General features: G+C 43.9%; 1 protein-coding gene across 1 annotated transcript; it reads right to left on the bottom strand.

Annotated features, from left to right (window-relative positions):
• Positions 1-4,486: 4,486 nt before the first annotated feature.
• LOC118391241 (sulfhydryl oxidase 1-like) lies at positions 4,487-23,188 on the bottom strand. The gene is made up of 12 exons (XM_035782429.2): positions 22,798-23,188; positions 20,061-20,161; positions 19,618-19,666; positions 19,398-19,500; positions 18,642-18,732; positions 17,993-18,138; positions 16,739-16,873; positions 16,487-16,616; positions 11,401-11,523; positions 10,391-10,529; positions 8,844-9,020; positions 4,487-6,288 (listed from the first exon to the last, which is right to left on the bottom strand). The coding sequence occupies exons 1-12, from the start codon at positions 23,084-23,086 to the stop codon at positions 5,369-5,371; spliced, it is 2,403 nt and encodes an 800-aa protein (XP_035638322.1). The 5' UTR covers positions 23,087-23,188; the 3' UTR covers positions 4,487-5,368.
• Between the last annotated feature and the right edge of the window lie 1,026 nt (positions 23,189-24,214).

Raw genomic sequence — 24,214 nt, 5'->3', positions numbered from 1 at the left:
CTCCTTCTTATCATTATCTAGTTACTTTTGATAAGCCTACATTGCCTACTTGTCAAAGTGACACAGACACGACAATCACAATGAATGGACCCAGACTTATACAATATACAGGTGTTAACATCACATGAATACATTTATTTCATAAACTCAAGATGCGTAATATGTATAGGGAGCATCACACTTCTGCCCCTCGTATTGACAAAACACGTACAACTTCATGCAAACGTACCTACTTAGGTGGATTGAAGGCATCATGTTAATTTCAGCACTACTCCTACTGGACAGCGCTCAACGTGGCAGCCAGGTTCTGTCTTTTTCACGACTTGTTTACTCCAGCTAGCTTCTGCTGTAGCATTTTAATAATATCAGTCTCTGTTTCTCTGAAAATAGAGACAAAAATAGAGAGAACCATCGTGGCTGAGGCATGTCATAATGTGCTCCCCCTTTCTTTGCCAGAAAAAAGACAGTGAAAAAAAGGGGGACCTTTAGACGAGGGCAAGGAGAAAATTAAATTGCACTTGGGAGCAAATTCTATTAGGGAATAGTTATTGTCTCCTGACAGGTCCTGTCCATTTAGGTAATTAGTGGAAGAGATTGCTTGAACAAACGGGCTGTATTTTAGTCAGAAATCATGATTTCCATCGCAATCTGATTGACTACTATTTTGTGGCTTAATACGTTATATTTTACATGTGATTGTATTATCTGTAGGCTAATGTAATCAATCCGTTGCTATTATTATTAGACCACAAATGTGAACCACAACCAGCGGTAGGCTACTTACTATGTATGGCTCTGTGCATAACAAGAAGCACTTACATAATAATTGATAATCTGTTTTGTAATGTCTGCTAGCGCATTTTAAAGATAAAATAAACATCTGCCTGCCTGCCTGCCTGCCTGCCTGCCAGCCAGCCAGCCAGCCAGCCATATTGCAAATTAGTGCCTGTCATGCATGTTCCCCTGAATCAACACATACCCTAAGTGTTAATTACTATTATAGGGCTACAGACTAACATTCCCCTGGTGTCACTGGTGCCACTATCTTTTACAGTTGGTGGCACCAGCCCATGATTTGGTTGGTCCGAAATCATGAGTAATCATCTTATAAAGTAATTCATAGTGTTTTAATTAGAATGTAATTTATAAACTACTGAGATATTCAAGAAAAACGTTGTTTCGTCTAACATGTCCCAGCAGGATACACACGATTTTGTGCAACCTAATCCAGAAATTGTCGTGAATTTTGCGTTGACAATTAAGACTGTAGTTGATATATTTTACAGTCAAAATTTGACATTTTCTTCAATAGAGATGAATTACATGGATCTTTGTCACGACTCCTACCGAAGGTTGCTCCCCTTCCTGTTCGGGTGGCGCTCGGCGGTCGTCGTCACTGGCCTACGAGCTGCCACTGATCCCTTTTCCCCTTTTCTGTTTATTGGTTTCACCTGTGTTTGTTTTAGGCTTATCGGTCGGGCTTTATCAACGTGCGGGATTGTTTGGTGTACGTGTGTACACGTCTGTGTGTCACGGTTTTCCCATTTTCATGGGTTTTGCAGGACTGTTTAAGTCCCTCGTGTTTGGGGCATTTGTTTTGGTGTGCGCCCTGTGTTTCGTGGGGTTGGCGTATGTTCACCGTTTTTGTGCATTCAAAAGTATATCACTACCCTGAACTCTCTGCTTCCTGCGCCTGACTTCTCACCCACTACACCCAGGACGTTACAATCTTTCAGCAACTGGTATTATAGTCTAATTAATTTGGGGTTCAACACCCGAGGAAGTGGAAACTCAAAACACATGAACTGGATCGCTAACCCACTGCAAGCCATGTACCCATCCAACAGTAAATGTAATGCAAAAACATTGCAGCCGTAGGCTACTACCAATGAGACCTTTGGGCCTATGCCCTCGCCATGGCCGGTGCGCATTTCGCGCTTGCGCCGCTCCATATCCCAAAGCCATACCAATTACCTTGGTTGTAAAATAGTTGCTATTGAGCTGAATATGGAGACTTGAGAAATAAAAACGATGCATAGAGAAAGCTGATACCATCCCCCCTCTATTTGACAGGGACGAGTGGGGATGAAGCTTCAAAAGCTGTGTTTTCCTCGAAATTGCATTTTGAAATTTTATAGAACCAGAACACATTTTTTTCTGTCGAGCGCATGGCGGGAGAGGAGAGTGTCTCGCTCATTACAGCAGCAGGCCCCAGTAAAACAGACAATACACTTTACTGTTTGGCCAAATCATGGTTTTAGCCGCCCAACAAACAGGACGTTTTGAGTGAGGTGACAATGTAGAATGTGTTCTTTCTGTTTTTTACGATCCATGATCTTGGCTGTCTCTTTGGTGCTTCCATGTATGACGTTGAATGTGAATTTGCATGACCTCAGCTCAGTCTATCAGAAAACAAGGCTGGGCGTAGCACACTGATCAGCCAAAGGCTCATAATACATTGAGTATACCAAACATTAGGAACACATTCCCAATATTGAGTTGCACTTGCACCCCCCTTTGCCCTCAGAGTAGCCTCAATTCGTCAGGGCATGGACTCTACAAGGTGTCGGTGTCGAAAGCATTCAACAGCGATACTGGCCCATCTTGACTCCAATGCTTCCCACAGTTGGGATGTCCTTTGGGTGATGGGTCATTCTTGATACACAGGGAAAACTGTTGACTGTGAAAAACCCAGCAGTGTTGCAGTTGCAATGTTGCTTTATAGTATTATTAAAGTCAGAGAGAGATGACAGAAAATGTATCAAGCCTGTCCTGCATTTTAATATCAATACACAGGTAATAAACATGCAGGCTGTGAATACAGGAGAGGCCCACAATAAAACTAAGCATTGTGGAAGACAACACCATACAGGGCAGCGAGGTGATTTTATTTACCCGTGTTTTGAGCTTCCATAACATTCTTCTGGTGTAGTGCTACAGACACAGACCTCACTAAGTCATGTTTTAGGATCAGTGCAAGGAGAGGCTTTCTCAGTTTCTAAAAGATGTTAAAGTAGTAAAAGTGTCCCTCTGTGATCTCGATTCATGAGCAGGGATATCAAGTGGATGGCTGAGAGTCTACGACTGGATTAGAAAACCTTGTTCTCAGTGTGCACTTTTCACCTTCCGTATTGGCAAAGCCACAGATGTATATTGCACAGCCAACTTCCTCATTAACTTTCATTAGTCTCAACCCACATAATATCCTGGGCTCTCGGGCTCAAAGCACCTGAGGGTTGCCACAAGCAGCAGGGAGGGTGTCAACAAGCACCTTCACAGCTCACAATCCAACAGCAATTAAACAAGTCAATTAAGAAAGATAAGTAGGTAGGTAGTAACAGGTAACAGAGCAAGTGATAAAGCAAGTAAATAAGTACCGTTAACAAATGTTTGTTCATGTCATCATTCTTACAGCAGTTAGACGTCTCAGACAGCTCAATCTGAGATACACCTCTTCGGAATGAGTAATATAGATGGTACATCGGAGGCAATCAGTAAAATGTCTAAACCTTGCAGTAATTTCGACATCACAAACTATGCTTTTCTCAGCTCATTCTACAAATCATAAACTGTAACATGCCATCATTTTCCCAAAATGACATTCAAGGCACAGGTTTGACTAGGTCAGAGATCACAGCTTCTCAGGTTTGGTGTTCAACTATAATGTAGGGCCATTAATCATGTGTGTTTTTGTGGAGACAATTGAGAGCACCCCCATCACACTGCTGGCTGCTGTGACCATGGTTCTACTCTACTCTGCCAGTGTGAAAGCCAGGAGACAGGGAGGGCTTGGACTAGAGAGGGGGCAGAGACACGGGATGGGTGAAATGCAATGTTCCAGGAAAACACAAAGCTCAAGATCAAGCGTTTACTGTCCTTCATATGAGTTTGAAATCTGAACCACATCAAAACCCTCCTATTCCCCAAGGTATCCACCCGGCCTTCACATCCACGGTTGAAACACCCCCAGCAGAGCCCACTTCCAAGTGTGTGAAGGAAGAGACCCTGAAAGCCGATTGCGTTTTAATAAAGTTTATTATCGGGTGGGAGCTAATCCTCACGGTAATCTCCCACAGCCCAAAGGAAAGCTGGATTACTCACTTGCTATAATCCCAATGAAATTGTTAGGATTTAGCTAGCGCAACAGACCAGATGGTAACAGGCTTTTTCCTTCAACCTACAGACACCCCCACCACTCCTTACTCCACCCCCTTCCTCAAAACAAAACATTTGAATGTTACTCATAAGACCTCATGCAAAACATTAAGTGGAAAGCTGTGGAGGGACAGAAAAACATAATTATCTGGCATCTCAGGTACTTTGGATATTGATGGTATACTGCATGTACATTTGGTTTACATTAATCTATAGTTGTAGAGAGATATAAAACAGCAGAAAGGTAGTTAGTGTATATTCTAAAACAGTGCAATTTGCTCCAGGAGAACTATCAAAGTCCACTATTGAACAATTACAATGATGCACAATCTTAGCAAAAAATAATTTTATTGATTGAGATAAGCAAAGCAAAACACAGTATCTCGAGTTGAGTGAGACCAGTAAGCCTAATGTAATGGACACCAGCCAAAACCCCAATCCTGCTTATTTTGTACCCTGTGAACAAGTGCTGCTCTACAACACTTCTTTAATGTCTAAACTCTATTGTGCAAAGCTAATTGGGACATGTAAGATGCACTAGCCAATCAGACAATAGCATGGTATGGCCAGTCACAACATAGACCACTTTAGAACAGAATGTGTGAACCATAGAATTACATTTGACAATTTTACCTTTATTTAACTAGGCAAGTCAGTTAAGAACAAATTCTTATTTCCAATGACGGCTTAGGAACAGTGGGTTAACTGCCTGTTCAGGGGCAGAACGACAGATTTGTACCTTGTCAGCTCAGGGATTTGAACCTTCCGGTTACTAGTCCAACGCTCTAACCACACACAGCATCTTTTCGGAAAGGCTGGCAGTGACAGGTCTAAGAGAAAAGAGCAGTGCTTCTCATATTACATTAGGGCTTTTATCCATGAAACTATATAAAGTTATTATTTTTTCACATAAATTAATTTGTCATTATATACAGACTAAGAATTACAATAAATATCAAATAAACGCCTTTAGTTGTTTTTACAAAAAAAATATATAAAATCCTATTAATTCCCTGGTGTTTTAATTCATCTGTCAGAAGTGGTCAAAAAAGGCTAAATATTTTGGGGTCATAAATTATTATCCTGAATGCAAGCACAATGAAGCAATCCATTGATGCAGAACATTACGAATCCTTCAGTTGGAGGGTTTCGGAACTGACCACAGCGTCACAGTATGGGTAAATCTACAGTAGCATTGCCAGGTAATGTTGACTCAGGGCAGAGCCACCTTGGCCCGTCGGAGCCGCCGGCAGTTCTTGAAGAAGAGGTACATGGCCAGCAGACACATTGAGGACAGGAAGTAGAGGAGCACACACAGGCTGATGTCCAGTCTGGAGAAACCCACGCTCAGCAAGGACATCCAGCGCCTCTTGTTAGGGTGCGGGTATATCTCCAGAGCCCCCTCCTCCTCTGACCCAGTGTACTTGCCCGTCAGAATCCTCTTCTGCATCGTTTTGTGCTGCCCGAACAAGTCCTCTGGCTCCACGGGCTGCATCCCCAGCCGCAGCACTGGCCCCTGTTCCAGGCCGGCTCCAGGCTGCGGCTGCTCCTTCATCTGCAGGGTCCTGAGTTTGACACGGGAGGACACTCTGGCTGCAGCACGGAGGGCCTTGGCCTTGTAGTGCTGGTTGATGAAGGAGTCCAGGTCTACAATCTCCTCCTGGGGGGGCCTGAACATCAACCCCACGATGCTGGGCCTGCGCTGGGGCTGGTGGGACACATCTGCCTTGGGCTTTACCCAAGTTGGGGGTTCAGATATCTGCACCTTTTCTCCTGCCCTCGCTGCCTCCTCTTCTGCTGGCTGTTCTTTAGCCACTTCCTCCTCCTCCTCCGGCTGTGGTTTGAGCAAGGTGTCCTGGGTCTGTCTGGCCCTCCTCTCTGCTCCTCTCTTGGCCTCCTGCTCTTTCTCATGATGCCTGGCGACCAGCCTCTCCTTCTGCCTGCTGAGGAGCTGGGCCTCCTCCTCCAGGTAGTCAGAGAGGAGGTGTTCAGAAGAGAAGTGGGAGTGGAGGAAGGTGAGCAGCTCTGCCTGGTTCCAGGTGTGTTCTCCATTCTTAACCCCGTGGCAACTGGGACACAGCTCTGGGGACGGCCACTGGATCTTAGGGAAGTGTGGATCCTCACTCAGAGCACCTGGTCAGCAGGAATGAGACGGTTACTTAGTATGCTTACTTATCAGAGCTAACATGAATGATACAGATAACACAGTCATGTTGAGAGGGTAAACTGTTTTGGTGGAAATATAAATGTATTAGGTAAAATTGACTGGTCGAATAGAAGGACATACTGATGACATCTCACAATAACATTAAACTGATACCAAGACAGAGGTATTTTTGCATGCAGAATCTATGTTGATGCTTGAATACATTACAAAAGATCCATTTCTCCACATGGCTCATAATAAGCAGTAAGTGCAGTGTGTTAGCATCATGTGTGGATGAGTGTGTGATGTCTCAGTGTGTGTGTGAGACAGTGTGACAGGGTCTAACAATGATCAATGGGCTTCTGGGACGTCCCGGAGGGAGGGGTGGCGAGATAATAGACGTCGTCCAAGCGGACAGCTACCCCGCCCCCACCCCCAACCTCTCCCAGACCCCGAACCCCTTACCTCCACACCCCTTTGAAGACGGCCCAATCTCCAAATTGAATATGAAAGCAGGCACCTCCAGAGGGGAGCTATCCTTTTAATGAATTACATTTTTTTTGCTTTACATGTTTCCTTTAGCCCCCAAATGGAGGCATCTGCTAATAAATTGCTTGTCGTCGCCCATGCGAGAGGAAAGTCAAAGCTGCAGCAGTTCTGTCACTTTACAGCGCTGTCAATTTACATCCCCCGTCTCTCCCCCAGATTCATCTCAGTCATATGCATGTGTGTATGTACTCTGCATACAGCACTTTACATAAGAGATACATCAATTTTACTATGTCCTGCTGGGCTTGGGGCCTTTTATACATTTCACCAGCGTGACAGCTTTCATATCCCGTCCCCTTATGACGACATGTCTTTGATGTCTCTATTCTAACTACCTTGCCTTTCATTTCCAGGGGTGACTTTAGCAATAGTACTGATACTATAGTAGCAATATTATACTTATACTGTAACAAAGGCTTGTCAGGGAATGTCATTCAAAGCATCCCATAAATATTAATGAAGTATAAAGAAATATCTATTTACCATATCAAAATTGTTTCTTCAGCACTAATTCTCAATGTGGAGATCTATTGTACAGGACACAGAGGAGCAGTATTAATGTAGGCAGACTGGTAGATTAGCAGAGTGATGCTCTACAAAGCAAACCAACAACATGAGGCTGATACAGTACAAGCTGCTCCAGTCGCATCTCCCTGCCCCTCTTCACTGAGCCCTGGCAGGCCCATGGCTCTGCTGTCTGTAGACATGCGTCTCTATCTCACCCTGTTGACAAGTGGCAACAGGACAGGTCTGCTGTTGCTGCCGAGCCGGGCTCGACTCAGGGTCTCTTTGTGCCAGCTAAATTAATTGCGTTGCTGCTTTACAAATAGGCCCCGCTTCATGCATGGCTGCCTCTGAAAGGAGGACAGTGGGAGCTGCTAAAGAGCCCCACTTTAGCGAGGAGGTGTAGAGGGAGGGGTGAGAGAACGAGGGGGAAGAGGAGAGTACGTTCCCCCTGGGGAAGACTGGGATGAGAAGCAGAGGCGTTTGTGAGGGGGGTGGACCGACAGAGGAAATACTGCTACTCAATGCTACCAACACCCCTGCCCCATCCCCTCCCCACCAGCCAAGCCCACCCCTTGAGGCCCTGCCCCCAAACCCCACCACATGTCACAACTTGAAGCATCCTGGTGAGGGTGAGGGATTACAAAACAGGGAAGCGTGATGAAGGTGACATCGCGTGTGCCAACTGCCGTCACAAGTATCTTGGAAATTGAGCTCTTGGGCTAATGGTCCTCGCTCTGGGAGATTGTTGCCATATCAATTGTCAAGCGAAAGATATGACTCTCTGGGGAGAGACAGACATGCAATCCTAATAGGGAGGAGTGTCTGGGGACCAGGGACAAGCACAGAAGGGGACACACACGCCCCTGTACCCTGTTATTCAGGACACAGGCTGTCCAGGGGATTGAGGATGGGGGAGTCACCACCACCACACAGAAACGACAACAATGTGATTCAACAAAGTGAGGTGATAATGACAGGCTTGTGCCAAATAAACTCAAATGATGGCCCTAACAGCCAACTCAGCAGCCATATAGTCCTCAATAAAATGACACGGACATCAAGGCTACAGTCTTGGCCGTTTGCAGTCTTTTTGTCATAGATTTAGTATTTACTGTTGACCTGTAGTGAGCTCTAGACAGGCTAGGGCAGGGAATCTCAGTCTTCTGGAAGGAGGGCTAATCTCTGAGAGGAAGAAGAGAAGGGGAAGACTGGGTGAGGAGGAGTGAGGGGGGACAGCTGGTGTCTGCCCAGAGGATCGCCAGGCATATTATAGGGATTTACGGGTTAGAAGTAGAGTTGGGACACTTGGGGGGGGGTATGTAGGACAATGGTGACCACTATAGGAGACATTTCAATGTATCATACTACTCTATAGTAATGTGATATATGCCAATTCTATACTTACTAATTAGCATATTATGTGTTGGAAGTTCAGTCTTAAAGACCAATCGTCCTCAATGGAAGTAGCAGTAACATTTGTCCTTACCTGCCAGTCTATTGTTTACGTGGTTATGGTGGGACCAGAGCCACAGCACGGCGGAGGACAGTGTCCCCACATGGGACATGCTCTCCTGGGCCATGTTCTCAAAGTGGGTGGCACATGCCCGACAGCCAAAGAAACTGTGGATGTATGACCTCATCGCCTGGAGCACCTCCTGGGGGTCTGGGGAGAAGAACGCATAGGTGGAGGAAGTCATTAGCAAGATTAACCATACTTGTACTGTTGAAAAGGAGTCTAATATTGTACATTTGAAAATCGCAGCAAGGAATGTCTGTATATTGTTTCGTATACATTTAGTATGGCTCGGGACATATGGGTTTGGCACAATGTAGAAAAGGTGCACCGGTCCCTTAAAATGTTTTGCCATTTATTATGAAAGGCTTAAAACATCGAAACATGGACAACAGACATGGACAGGGATAGTGAGGAATTTTCCAGTTCTAAACTATTAGTAGATAATAACAAGGCAATAAAGGGCCTGGATCCTGAGTCCCCTGGGCATTCCCATGGTGCTCTGATATCTTCCATGAATACTCGTATTTAGTCAATGTGCTCTGAAAAACAACGAGGTTGGCAGATGTCACCACCAGTACCAGCACCAAAATGTCTGCTGCAGGTTTTTGTTGTGTTTAATTCCCTACAGTAAAGCCTTATTTTGCTCTCAGATGATCCGTGGTGGAAGGGCGGAGGCCTAATCCAGAGGTCCATCCGCAGGGGGCCAGATGGACACCCCTGGTCTCCTGCTGGCCCATCTGCAGGTTATGTGACCCCCCTTTCCACCCCATCCCATAAGCCCTGGTATTAAGCCCTCCAGGAGCTGGTCAGCTGGTCAGCTGCCTCCATTATTAACCACTCATATTCCACTAATCTAAAGAAATCCCCTTTGACCCACCCACAATTAGGGACGGTTTCAGATGCTGTTGTGACAAGAAAATAGAACAAAAAAAGTGCTTTGTATAGGCTACTTACGGAACTTAACACAGAAGTAAGTGTGTGTGAGTTGTGTGGGACTGTCTAAATGTTGTGCAAGTGTGCACAGTTAAATACAGTCACTGCAAAACATTCCACTAAACATTCCAGGCTAATTTGTTTACAAAGCACTTGTCCTCGGTTGGTCACCCCCCACCCTGCTCTCCCCTAGCTGGACCATATCCCTGTATTGAAAGCAGCAGCCCCTGTGTGAACGCTGTACACTCTTCTGACTGGCTCAATGACCTGGAGGGATCTGTCCCCAGAGAGCCATAGGGGTTCTAACAGACTGGAAACACTTGTGTCATGCTTCATCGCCTGGGCACAGTCAATCCTCCAAGACTGAATGGCTGCTGACTTCTGGCCAATTTCCTAGGAGGCGATGGGCTCTAAAGGCCGCATTAACAGGCTAACATGGCAGGAGGACTCGTTTTAGCTTCTCACAACATCCCTTTTCCACTTATTACCATTGTCCCAGGAACATTCCTCTTGAATTAACTGAAGTTTAGTGATCATGTAATCATAAAGACGTAAACAGCTGTTGTTTAGAGAGTTTTTCCTACCTTTGCCAGCAGCTTCCTCGGCCTGTACAGTAAGGACATGGAATAGGGTCCACATGCCACAGGGGTAACTTCTGAAGTGGGGCTTGGAGCCCTGGCAGCCCACCCACATCACCCCCTCAGGCAGCGCAGCATTAGGTACCTGATCACACATAAACATTTATAAGCATTTTGCTTCACCCACAATAACATCTGCTAAATATGTGTATGTGGCCAATCAAATTTGAATACTTGATTTATTTTACTTTAACACTTCAAGATTGATTGATGTCGCCCTATCTCCTCACAAAGCTGTTTCCATATAACCTGCTCTATCTGAGGATTCCTAACAGGTTAGTTTACATTAATGAAAACAGGCCAAGTAAGTACATGGAAAATACATCTATGATTTATCTATGTTAAGTGGGAGCACGTTCTGTGCCATACTATTCTCATTCTATATCATGGCGATTCCAGGTTAATGGAAACGCCTCAACAGAGTGGTGAGATTGTGCTCAGGTCAAGGGAAGAAATCACTGGGAAAACATGCTTTGATCAAACAGCATATTTCTGACATATTATCGTTTCCTCCCTGCCACTGCCCAGGATTGCAGAGTCTGTGAATGACAGAATTACTTCAAAGTCGATAGTAAAGATTCGGTGTGTGTATACTGTTCGACACCAGTCCATTTCTTAGAGGAGCTTGTTCATACCTCTTCATTGATTAATTGATTCAGCTGCTAAAAGCTAATGATGTCACTAAGTGACTGGTCCAATTGGGGAACCTATAGGCATGTCGGATTTAATCCAAAGTCAACAACACGTACATTTTCCAATAATACATATGCTGGCACAAGGTTGTGAGCGAAGATTTGTTTACAGCATTACATAAACCTACTTACCTGTGTGCTGATACTCTATGCCTGAAATATTTCAGCTATCATCTATAAAATCACTTGACTCTGGCTCATCAACAATATGGTGAGTGGTTCTGCCTCAGGCTTGTCTGATTGGCTGGCGTGTTGACCCCTCACCTCTGCAGTGTTGTCCAGAGCGTCCCTCAGAGAACTGTAGGACAGCTCTGTGTCCTTCTCACCCTTCAGCCACATGTCCACAGACTTCAGCAGGTTGTTCACCACAGGACGACCAGGGAAGTACTGCCCAAGACAACATTACAGGTAAACATCAACATCATTAACTCCTCTCATTTCATACAAGACTATTAAACAGTATATTTTGTACTGTGTGGTAATAGATCATTATTACTGAGTTTAGAAAATTCACCTAAACACGCTTTTGCCATACGTAACATGTAATGTTTTTCCCCACTAATTTAGTAAAAACGACAGTGTATAAGACACCAGAGGATTTGTCATGACTTTCTTGTACTGTTTGTTAACGTTCTCTAACCTCTGTCGTTGTCAAGAAGTAGGTTGAAATTTCGGCCAAAAAGGCAAACTCCGATCCATCATTCATTGAATCAGATTGCTCAGTCATCACAAAACCCACTGATATTGCCAACTACTTGAATGACCTTTTCATTGGCATTAGCAAACTTAAGCATGACATGCCAGTAACAAACGCTCTCACTACACATCCAAGTATAACTGACCAAATGATGTAAGTGTGGAAGAGGTGAAAAAGTTATTGTGTTCTATCAACAATGACAAGTCACCGGGGTCTGACAACTTCTTTGGAAAATTACTGAGGATAATAGCAGATGATATTGACACGCCTATCTTCCATTTATTTGATTTAAGCCTACTGGAAAGTGTGTACCCTCAGGCCTGGAGGGAAGCAAAAGTCATTCCGCTACCAATCAGCATATTAGCAATCCGTAGTAAAAGAAAAAGGTGTTTGACCAGATACAAATGCTATTTTACAGTAAACAAATTGATAAGACTTTCAGCACACTTATAGGGAAGGACATTCAACAAGTACAGCACTTACACAAATAACTGATGATTGGCTGAGAGAAATTGATTAAAAGGATTGTGGCGGCTGTTTTGACTTCAGTGCGGCTTTTGAAATTATTGATCATAGTCTACTGCTTTACACCCCTTGCTATATTGTGGACCAAGAGTTACCTGTCTAACAGAACACAGGGGGTGTTCTTTAATGGAAACTTCAACATAATTAGGAAAATTACCATTGGCTCAGAACAGGGCAGCACGGCTGGCTCTTAAATGTACACAGAGAGCTAACAATGATATGGATGTCAATCTCTCATGGCTCAAAGTGGAGGAGAGATTGACTTCATCACCACTTGTTTTTATAAGAAGTGTTGACATGTTGAATGCACTGAGGTGTCGGTTTAAACGACGAGCACACATCTCAGACACCCATGCATACCCCGCAAGACATGCCACCAGAGGTCTCTTCACAATCCCTAAATCAAGAACAGACTATGGGAGGCACACAGTACTACATAGAGCCATGACTACATGGAACTATATTCCACATCAGGTAACTGATGCAAGCAGTAGAATCAGATACAAGAAAACAGCAGGGAATGTGAAGAGACTAACACACAGGTACAGACGCATGCATGCACACACACACACACACACACGCTAGCACATACACACTAAACACACGTACATTGAAATATTGTTTTATTGTGGTATTATACATTTTGTATTGTAGATATGTAGCTGTGTAATAATTTTATATGATGTACGGTTTTATATTTTGTGTAATGTAAGTGCCTTAATATGTTTGGATTCTAGGAAGAGTAGCTGCTGCCTTGGAAGCAGCAAACGGGGATACCTTATAAATACAAATACAAAGACAACATGGCGTGTGTGGAAATATAACACTGCAACTAACAGTGGCTATGGGAGGCAGGGAGGAAATCCCAGTGCCTTGTGTTTGAGTCGGATGGTGACAGAAGGTCAGCTGAAGACAGGGAGGCATTAACAACAGAACAAGCTGATTGGGGGTGTAAAGCCACTTCCCATCCTTAAAGAACTCGTACAACAGCCACCCTGGAGGACCCATCACTATACTGCTATTGACTAGATTCTACAGGTCGACCTGGATTTAACCCTAATGGCTAAGAGACGACCAAATAAACAGTAGGCTGTCATGGCAACCTTCTCCCATTCAACACAGAGGTAAGATGTCTCAGTCACGATGGACTATTTAAGTTCATTAGCATTTTCTGGGGTTGTCATGGCGAAAACTACTTATGAGGAGCCTGTAGATAACAATCCAATCAGATGCCCACACACATGTGCAGGCGTGTATGCACGCACACACCCACAAGAAACAGTCAGTGTAGTAACATCCAGCAGTGCGAATATGGTGGACCTGGAAGTGGGCAAGTGCTGCCCTTTTGCGGCACGGGGGCACAAACCCATCAGTGCGACACAGAGGCAGGGGCCTGGCCGGGGGGGGGCATCCCAGAGGTGCACCTTTTTTGATTTGTGCTGCAGAGTCTTTTCAATTTGCCCTGGCCATCTGTTCAGCAGCATTTGGGTGCCTGGCTCATGGTTCTATTCATCACTCTAACTGGATCTCCATTACACCAGACCCACTTAAAAAGGCTCCTGGAGATTTACTTAACCCCTGTGGCCCACACAAGCCCCATACAGGGTTTGATTTGCTCCCTTAATCTGAGACATTCAGCTAAGAAGATGGTGTTTGGGTATTCACAGACAGAGATACCCAATCCTGTACTACAGGTGGGGTGTTAACAGGAAACAAAAAGAGGTCCCGCGTCTGCTGCTGCTGAGGAGGACAATTAGATCATCGGCCGGGCAGCCGAGGCGCCTAGGTCTGGGGACTACTGGGCACTAACCAGGCTGAAAAGCTCATTAACACACATTTGAATTTAACAGCAAGGAAATTGGGTGCGGGCAGGCCAAACACTTAGCATGTTCTGCTCTCCACCTGCGTATCTATTTCCTAAATCATAAGCAAAGGCCAACATATTTGGCTGGGAAATTACTAGTAATTTGGGCTGAAGTATTTGATTGGCAAACATGAACATATCAAGTGTGATGAATCAATGCTACAGTATACTGTATCCCCATCATGAAGGATCTCTCCGAGTGACCTCTTCTCTGGTAGTGTACCTCTAACCACTATCAGAGCCCCCACCTGACCCCCAAACCTAACCCCCTGCCCCCTCCCCCAGCCTCTCAGAGGACCATGACAATCCACTTCACCCGGCAATATGTCATCTTAAATCCGATTAGTATCAGCACTTGAGAAACCGCAGTCTCCTCTGAGAGACGTTCAAAATAGAATGCATCTGTCGGCCTGGCCCGGGGAAGCCCTTTTTAATCCTGCCTCATTCAACCTCAGGGACCAATATACATGCCACTGAGTAAAAGCTGCCCAACTGCTTCCCTGCATGCAGCAGCCTAGTGGACCTATCTGTCATGCCCACAGCCCAGCCACAACACAACAAACAAAGGCCTTTGTCCTACTGGTGGAGTCCAGAGGTTGGTGGGCTACCCTTACAGTATCACTGAGGCCAATCAGTTAACACAGCCACATTCCACCACCATCCACCTCCGCTAACTGCTAACCTTAGCATGGACACACTGAGCCAAGCGCCACAGGAGAAAGATGGATTTGGGCTCAAGCTCCCCCTAAATCCTTGTTTTATTCCCTGGCCCTCCCTCGCTGCAGGAGGCTTCTTTCAAGAAAGCAGGATAGAAACGGTAATCCTAAAACCTCTTTGTAATGCTCTCATGCTTCCCAGATCCACTTTTTAAAAAATCCTCATATACATGTAGGGATTCATAAATCTGGATTCTGGTTGACAAGACAGTAAATCTAGTAATATTACAGCGCAAGAAAATATAACTTGTTTACATCCTGTCTGGGACAGAGATGCACTGTGATGTTGGAGCACACAGCACACCACAGATTCTATTGACAGCTGAGCGTGTCATTGGTATGAGACCAGCTGTAGGTTTTGTGCACAGTGACTCATTCTCAGGATGATCCAATTACACCAGTCACTCTGGAATTTTAAGAATCTTTGTTTGCTGTGACATGCCGTGCGTGTTATCAAGTAGACGGGTAAACAGTGCTGTGCGGTCTGCCATTTGGTCACAACACTTGAAGGGATACGACAGATTGAGCATGAACAGACAGACCATGGTTTTATACACATGGTTCACTTGTCTGTATTGGTCCAAACTATCCCTAAGACAGGTTGAATATAACCACTTTGTTGAGGCAATGGTCTGACAAACATCAATAAATGCTGCTGCATTGCCTGCTTTCTCTGCTACAGTCTCAGCCATGACATTGCTGTGAGGCACTGACAAATACCACAGGGAGTTTGAGGTATTGACAAAACAAACTGGAGTTAATGGGGGGCTGGAGAAAACCCCTCCCACAGTCCGTTCAATCCCTCCCTAGAGAGTCTGAAATAATCACAGAGATTGGTGGTGGAGAGGCCTGATGCACAGCCAATACGAGCAGGACTGGGGAGGTCATTGTCTTGGGATCCCTGGCACACTTCTGGGTAGCATAGAGCTGGGATGGGAGGTGAGGGGTAGGGACAGGGGTTTTACCCAGTTCTAAGAAATCCTAATCAGGGTATGTCTGCATACAACAACAAGAGGTGGGGAACCAATGGGAAGCAAATAAAGCATTTCCCCAAGAGAGCCTTTTGTGTCCTGTCAAGTCAATGGCCTCCAATTTTGGGCTCACCATGAGAGTGTCATTCCTATTGTGATACACATTTTTGGGTGTGAAGGTATAAGCATGTAAAAACAATGTAATAGTATAGTTATTGTACACTTCAACGTTATTACATTAGGAATTTTGAACCAAGTAACAACGGCACTTGTTCATTTGGTAAATTAATATGGACCATATGCTCATATTTACTTTTTTTAAAGCAAAACTGAATTAGAACTAATTATGCAGCTAAATGGAAGGCCTCTGTTTCACAACTGATATCCTTGAACAAATCCAAAGCACTCTCACACTCTCCCTCTAGTGGTATGTCGTCATAACTGCATAGCCCTGACAACAGCCAACCAACCATCTTCTTTAGGGCTGATCTGAACAGAGAGAGGATGAATGGGTGAGGTTAGTGTTCAGTATGGGTATGGTTTAGTTTCAGTGTGAGCAGCAAACCGGTCCACTCACCTTCGCTAGTACTGAGATGTACCGTCGTAGTGTGCTCAGTGCCTCTCCTTTGATGACAGGGTGAGCGGCCAGCTCCACGCGCAGAGAGTAGTGCAGAGTAGACTCCAGGTCTGACATATACACATGAGACCTGACGACACACACAATTCAACATTTTTGTCATGGAATCAATGGGGGTAAATCTTATACCTAAAAAATAGGAACTTATTTTTCTGGACACTATTACTGTTTTGTCAAGTTAAAATGCTTTACCTGTTGAATGGTCTCAATTGGTCCTCTGTTGTGTTTTTTGCAAGGTCAGAGGTCACTGGCAGTGGCTTTCCGTCCCGCACTACCCCAGGAAGCCTCTGGAGGGCGTAGGTGTAGAAGGTCCGGACCTCAAGTTGTCTGGAAGACAGCCAAGCAGACAGTTGAGTTCACAGTTAGGAAACAGGTGAAAAAGCATTCCCACTAGAATAACAACACATACCTCACAGTATATTGTAGCTACAGTGGAAAAATATGGTTTTTAGCTTCTCTGTCTAGGAACAGGACACAAGTGGTTGCATGTGCCAGGGCCTGCCCTCAACAGACCACAGGTGGGCCCCTGGTCTCCTCACTAAGCCCTCCTCTGGTGAACAGATGGTGCTGAAATACCATCACTGATCATTTTCCTCTCTACAAACCCTACAAAAGGAACAGACTGCTATCCCTCTCCCTGTTCTTACCAGCCAGCCAAACCACCCCGTGGGCCAATGAGAGCAGGAGGACGCTCCAGGCCTGAGCTCGCCCGGCCCACTCCTGCCTGGGACTCAATTACACTAGACTCGCTGGGTCGCTATTCATTGTGGGGTCCCCAGAGCACAGAGGCACGCGTCAGAGGGGGAGATGCACACGTCGGAGGAGAGGGGCCGCTTTCACCTGGGAGAGGCACACGCATGACGGATGTACGACTCCATCCCCCCCCCGGATCAATCACGTATTCAATGGGCGACCATCTGTCGCAGCGCGAGGCAACGTTGGGGTGGTTTGGCAGGTGAACTGCAGGAAAGGAACGCTATTGTATCCATGCAATAAATTAAACCCCCTCTGTACACCCTGGAAGAGGGGGGAATAAATAAATCAGCAATAAATCATTTCCTTTTTGCATTTGCCAACTAAAAAGACTCCTCTTGAATGCCAAGTTATGGAAATAAGCAAAACAAAGTGAAAGAAATTCATTAATTATTTCACGGGGTGAGGAATCATCATACAAACTATTATGATATTAATAATAATAATAATAATAATAAAATAATATTTTAATTCCATGATCCCATTAAGAGGCCAGATGTTAAAAGGCATCCTACTATAGCAGTGTATAACACAACACATTTATCAACAAGATTGTTGAGTATTGAACTGTGAAAATAGAAGAAAAAAATAACTCTTGATGAGTAGGTACATTTAGGGTCCAGACTCTGAGGAAAGCTGAAAGTGATCTGCAGTTCTGTCACACATTGTGATGGTATTAGAGCAGCCACTCACACATGGAGCCTGGTGAAGATCCCACTAGGATAGTACAGGTAACAGGATGGGAAGTGGGTCACATTCAGTTTAGCCACCAGGCCATCCTCGGTGCTCAGGACCCTCCGCACAGCTATGTTCTCATACTGCAGTAGGTCCAGAGTCAACTGGTGAGGAAGAAAAACCAACACAGTAATGACCGACTGTCTGCATGTTGTTTCAAATTGGTTGTACTAGGCACACAAGTACACTGTTGACACAGTCAACATAATGTTTGCCTCCTATACAGCAGGGGTAGGCAACTAGATTCAGCAGGGGGCGATTTGTCAGGGCTGATGGTCGGGGGCACAATAATTTGTACATTGCAAATTGACTACAACTAAGTCCAAAAATAGATTCTATTTGAAAATAAAAATGAGACACGACCACATATCTCTTTTATTATATATTTTTTAAATTGTGGGAATTCGTGGGAACAGATCCCCCCCAAGAATCAAAACTTAGGGGAGCCCAAAAAATATCACTGTCTTTTGCCAACACCTGCTATACAAAGAAAATGTTTTTCGTGTGCTTGTAAATGTTTACCATTTGACCACCCCAGGATTTTTTCTCCTCCATTTCCCATTTCCCTGAGGAGCATGTAGCTTGACTGATGCTAATTAATGCTTACCTCTCTGCCCACATATGAGTTAGAGGTCTCAAAGAGCAAGGCCAGGTGTCCCACACCGTTTGTCTCAATGAAGTTTTCAAGCTCTGCTCTGCTGTGGAGTGAAGAGGATAATACAATTTACATAGGGACCACAACATATCACTAATAGTTGACTATTGAAACAGCATGTACATTTCTATTAAGACTTCATAGAAATTGAACAACAGCACAATCTGAGCATTGACATGTAACACACATGACAAGTAGTACAGCACCTTCTTCAAAAGAGGAAGAATGACTTCATGAGCTAACACTTTCATTCAGAAAAGAGGAATCAACGTGACCTCCTGACTGTTTCCTTTATTCTACTTCCTATGTTATCAACCATTATCTTGTAAAGTCACGGAGATAAATAACGCCAAAAGTAGAACTCAAGTGTCTCTTATGACGGGTTGGAGGAGTGTGTGAGTATATGTGCTGTGGCACAACCCAATAGACACCCTCATTTATCCATGAAAACCTTTAAACCAAGGGTGGTATTGTCACAATATAAATGGAAGTCATGATGGCCTAAGCCCTAGAGGTAGTGTGTGTGTGTGTGTGTGTGTGTGTGTGTGTGTGTGTGTGTGTGTGTGTGTGTGTGTGTGTGTGTGTGCTAGGATGTTTGTGTGTGTGTGAGCGCTAGGATGTTTGTGTGATCAGAAGATGCTGCCTCTCCTCTCCTGCATGTATGTTTGTTCAAAAAAAAGAAGGGAAAAAAAGAAGAGGCTGCCTCACCTAGTAGTCTCCAGAGGGGGGCAGGCCGGGGGCCAGGGCTCCGCATGGGTCTCCATCTTATCGATGATCTTATGGCGTAAACCCCTCACATTACGAGGAAATCCTGGAAGGATACAGGCACACAGGACTAATAAGAGAACATGTAGAAAAACACAGTTCAAAACCTCTCATACTAGCCATTCACCATCTGCCCCAGGAATTATCTAAACATTTGTATTACCTCTGAAACTTTCTCCCTTGGAGTCAGGTTTGGAGTAAGCGTGGAAGAACTGTCAGAGGGAGAGAAAGAGAGGATCAGATGGCAGGTCGCCACATGTTGACCACTGGGAGGAACAGGGGACACCCCTCCCCATTAAAACCCCTTCCTACTTTAAATCACGTGCAGATGTTGCAGCTCCCTCATTCATTCAGACAAATGGTCTCTTTGATCTGACTTTCACCGGACCACAAAAAGAAGAACTCAGAAATGTATTGATAGCAATATTCTCACTTGAGATAAGTTAACTGAAATGTAACACTGATAGGTTTTATGAGTCAAAATAGCTGATAATGAATGACTCACAATCTGTGTTACGGTTAATTTTTAAACATTGGATTCATTGGTTCCTGTGAGGTAAGACACTGAAAATCCATAAAGCTGGTGGAACATAACAGTTGAAGTACCTTCAGTGTTGGGTACCCCCTGACACCAAAACGGGAACAAACTGGCCCATTATCTTGATTAGCACAGTCTATGGCAGCTAAATCCACAGCCGGTTTCCACTCTAGGGAGAGACATTATAATTAGTTTCAAACTCAATGCACCAAAAATGCATAACTCCATACGATAGGGGTTATATAAATATTCCTCTGATTACTACAACTTCTAAGCACATACAATTATTCCATATGATCAGCAGGAAAGCAGGCCAGAGGCTGGTGGCTTCTCTAGATCTGAGGCCTTAAAACCTGCCTCATGGTTTGGGCCTGCTGCCAATAGGAAACTAGGTCAATTTCAAACTAACTGCATGGGATTATTTTCCTATTACACAGTTAATTGGATCCTGCATATAGACTGAGACCTGAAATGCCAAAATGTATTCTAATTTGGGATTCCAAAGGATGGTGTTTGAACAAGAGTAGATGAGATGGACAGAATGTGAATTCCTAAATCACATCATATGCTCCAATAATCAAATGTAGAGTCTGCCTTCTGGGAGGGGAGGACTGAGATACTGGCTGTGTTGAACTCTGGAAGAACAACAAAGTCAGAATCACACAGCTCTTATCCCGCAATTTATATTTGAAAGTGGAAAAATACAGGAGAATATATATATATATTACATTTAAAAAGTCTGCATAGGCTAATACATTTTCTTTTAGAAATTGGATACTTCATACAGTCTCAATTTGCACTGCAGTTTGATGGGTATATAAAACATGAATACATACACTGCAATCGGTAAGTACTCAGATCCCTTGACTTTTTCCACATTTTGTTACATTTTAGAACAAGGCTGTAATGTATTTAATTGTCCCCCCCCCCCTCAGACCTTTTAGTTTGTACTTTGTTCAAGCACCTTTGGCAGAGATTACAGCCTAGAGTTTTCTTGGGTGTGATGCCACAAGCTTGGCACACCTGCATTTGGAGAGTTCCTCCCATTCTTCTCTGCAGATCCTCTCAAGCGCTGTCAGGTTGGATGGGGAACATCACTGCACAGCCATTTTCCGGTCTCTCTTGAGATGTTCGATCAAGTTCAAGTTCGGGCTCTGGCTGGGCCACTCAAGGACATTCAGAGACTTGTCCCGAAGCCACTCCTGCATTGTCTTGGCTGTGTGCTTAGGGTTGTTGTCCTGTAGGAAGGTGAACCTTCGCCGCAGTCTGAGGTCCTGCACCCTCTGGAACAGGTTTTCATCAAGGACCTTCCTGTACTTTGCTCCATTCATCTTTACCTCAATCCTGGACTTGTCTCCCAGTCCCTGACGCGGAAAAACGTCCCCACAACATGATGTTGCCACCACCATGCTTCACCGTAGGGATGGTGCCATGTTTCCTCCAGATGTGATGCTTGGCATTCAGCCCAAAGAGTTCAATCTTGGTTTCATCAGACCAGAGAATCTGGTTTCCCATGGTCAGAGTCCTTTAGGTGCCCTTTGACAAACTCCAAGCTGGCTGTCGTGTGCCTTTTACTAAGGAGTGGCTTCCATCTGGCCACTCTACCACAAAGTCCAGATTGGTGCAGTGTTGCAGAGATGGAGAGATGGTTGTCCTTCTGGAAGGTTCTCCAATCTCCACGGATGAACACTGGAACTCTGTCAGTGACCGTCGGGTTCTTGGTCAGCTCCCTGACCAAGGCCCTTCTCCCTGATTGCGCAGTTTGGCTGGGCAGTCAGCTCTAGGAAGAGTATTGGTGGTTCGAAACTTCTTCCAATTAAGAATGATGGCAGCCATTGTGTTTTGGGGGACCTTCAAACATTTTTGTACTCTTCCCCAGATCTGTACCTCTACACAATCCTGTCTCGGAGCACTACGGACAATTCCTTTGACCTCATGGCTTGGCTTTTGTCTGACATGCACTGTCAACTGTGGGACCTGATATAGACAGGTGTGTCTTTCATGTCCAATCAATTGAATTTTCCACAGGTGGACTCCAATGAAGTTGTAGAAACATCTCAAGGATGATCAATGGAAACAGGCTGAACCTGAGCTCAATTTCAAGTCTCATAGAAAAGGGTCTGAATACTTATGTAAATAAGGTATTTCTGTTTTGAATTTGTAAGAAATTTGCAAACAAAAAAACAGTTTTCACATTGTCATTATGAGGTAGTGTGTAGATTGATAAGGAAACCCCGTAATTGAATAAATTGTAGAATAAGGTGGTAACGTAACAAAATGTGGAAAAAGAAAAGGCGTCTGAATACTTTACGAATACACTGTAAGTGAAAAACGAAGACAAATTGATGGATCCATGTCGCAAGAAAGAACATTTAAATGTGTTCAACCCATGACTTGTACACTTAACACATGACCAGTCAATTATGATTGGTTTACTAACAACCCGTTCAATATGTTGTAAAAACCCCGCCTACGGTACTGTTTATTAATGGGCTTCCAGTTTATATCAAATTCATGAAAATGTGGTCATTTAAGATAAATTAAATTAAAGGCACGAATATAATTTGACGTAATTAACCTGATGCCTTTTCGATTGCGTTTTTCTCTTCGTAATCGAAACCAGTGAGTAAAACTAAATTAATACACAAATATAATTTTACATCTTCAATTACTCAATTTTGATGAATTTGGTGATATAAAACTTGAAACCCGTTCAAAAACAATACGAGTCTTACACCAGGAAGTAGGCGAGACTGCCATAGGCCAACACATTGAATATTATATTACTGGAAAATGCAAACCAACCTTTAATATCGCTTGCGAGACTTTTCCATACGGGAGAAAAAGCAATACAATGCCCGCACCAAGAGGCGTAAAACTCAACAACCAGTGCGGCTGTAGAATTGACCAAAACACTGTCCACATTATCCGGGGTTAAAACGACTACCTGATCAGAAGCGGTGTACAAGCCAGCTTCGGTGGTAAAAGGAAAAAGTAAACACACAAATAAGATAGTAGATATTAATGACTCTCTCAAAGTTGCGTGTATTTTCCCTGTAAACCGAGACGTTGCACGGTAGCAGCGCCACGCCATCTTCGTATGTTTTTCTGACAGTCAGCAGGTCCGAGCAAGGCAACCACTGTATATGAAAGTTATAGAAACGTTTTTCCCTCGTCCAACTCCCTCCCCCAACCTCTGACCGCCGAAGAAGCAGGGCTACATTCATAAACAAGGACGGGGGTGATATAATTGATTTGAGCTTTGTTGATGTGAGTTGATGCATCCATATGTGAGAATACTTGTCTATGTATTTGGTTACATTTCTCCCTTTTCCTCAGCTGTTTACGAAAAAAGTGGCAGGGATTCCGCTTTGTTTGAATCACATATTGCCCCTTTAAAAGGGATTGGCCTGCAGAACTTATTCAATGTCCATGATCCAGACTTACTATCTGATAATTGACTTAAACATCTAATAATGACTTCTCATAATTATAATAAAAACTTACTTCTCAATTATGATGATTTACTATCTCACAATTATGTATCTCAAAATAATGAGTGCTCATAATTATGACTTACTACCTTATAACTCGTAGTCAGACTTCCAAATGCTAATGTTCATTAAAATAATTATGACAGTGTGTGGGGTATGGGAAGTTCAAGGTGTAACAGGACACATTGAGGCTATCCTGCAAGTTTGTTTATAATAATACTTATAATACACCTATGCAAATCACTCAAACAGCTGAAAGGCAAGCCACATTTGGCAAACCACACTTGAGGCACTGAGCACCAAAAGCAAGTGGTTTTTTTTTGCAGGTAATACAACATTTAATATGTGGAAATAATGAAAGCTTTATTTACAATTTCAAAGTTCAATTTAGTTAACAAATATATATGTATACTATATACATATCCGCAAAGTGAACAATGTTTATTTTACAATAATCGTATAGGTTCAATAGTGATTGATTCAATATACAAGAACACCCCATAAAACTATGTACAAGTCTTCAAGTGCACCTGCGTCTCTCACAGTAGTACATTATTATAAATATTCATACACTTTAAAGATGCAAAAACATTTCACTAGTCTACAGGCCATTTGATTATCTAACCATTTTTGCCTAATATCCATTTTTGTTTTGGAATTGAAATCCCTGTCCTCAAAGCAAGGCAACCCTGAAGAAGACACTGCATGCCGAAACATTGGTTGTTATT

Source organism: Oncorhynchus keta, chromosome 1, assembly GCF_023373465.1.
Source record: "Oncorhynchus keta strain PuntledgeMale-10-30-2019 chromosome 1, Oket_V2, whole genome shotgun sequence".
Taxonomy (NCBI): domain Eukaryota; kingdom Metazoa; phylum Chordata; class Actinopteri; order Salmoniformes; family Salmonidae; genus Oncorhynchus; species Oncorhynchus keta.
Note: the sequence above shows the minus strand (reverse complement) of the source record. Positions and strands in the feature narration are given on the sequence as shown.

Coding starts and splice junctions, on each gene's coding strand:
- LOC118391241 (XM_035782429.2), bottom strand. CDS start 23,086: ATGGCGTGGCGCTGCTACCGTGCAACGTCTCGGTTTACAGGGAAAATA. Junction 19,667..20,060: donor GGGGGTACCCAACACTGAAG/GTACTTCAACTG, acceptor TCCCTCTGACAG/TTCTTCCACGCTTACTCCAA. Junction 18,139..18,641: donor ACTCATATGTGGGCAGAGAG/GTAAGCATTAAT, acceptor CTTCCTCACCAG/TTGACTCTGGACCTACTGCA.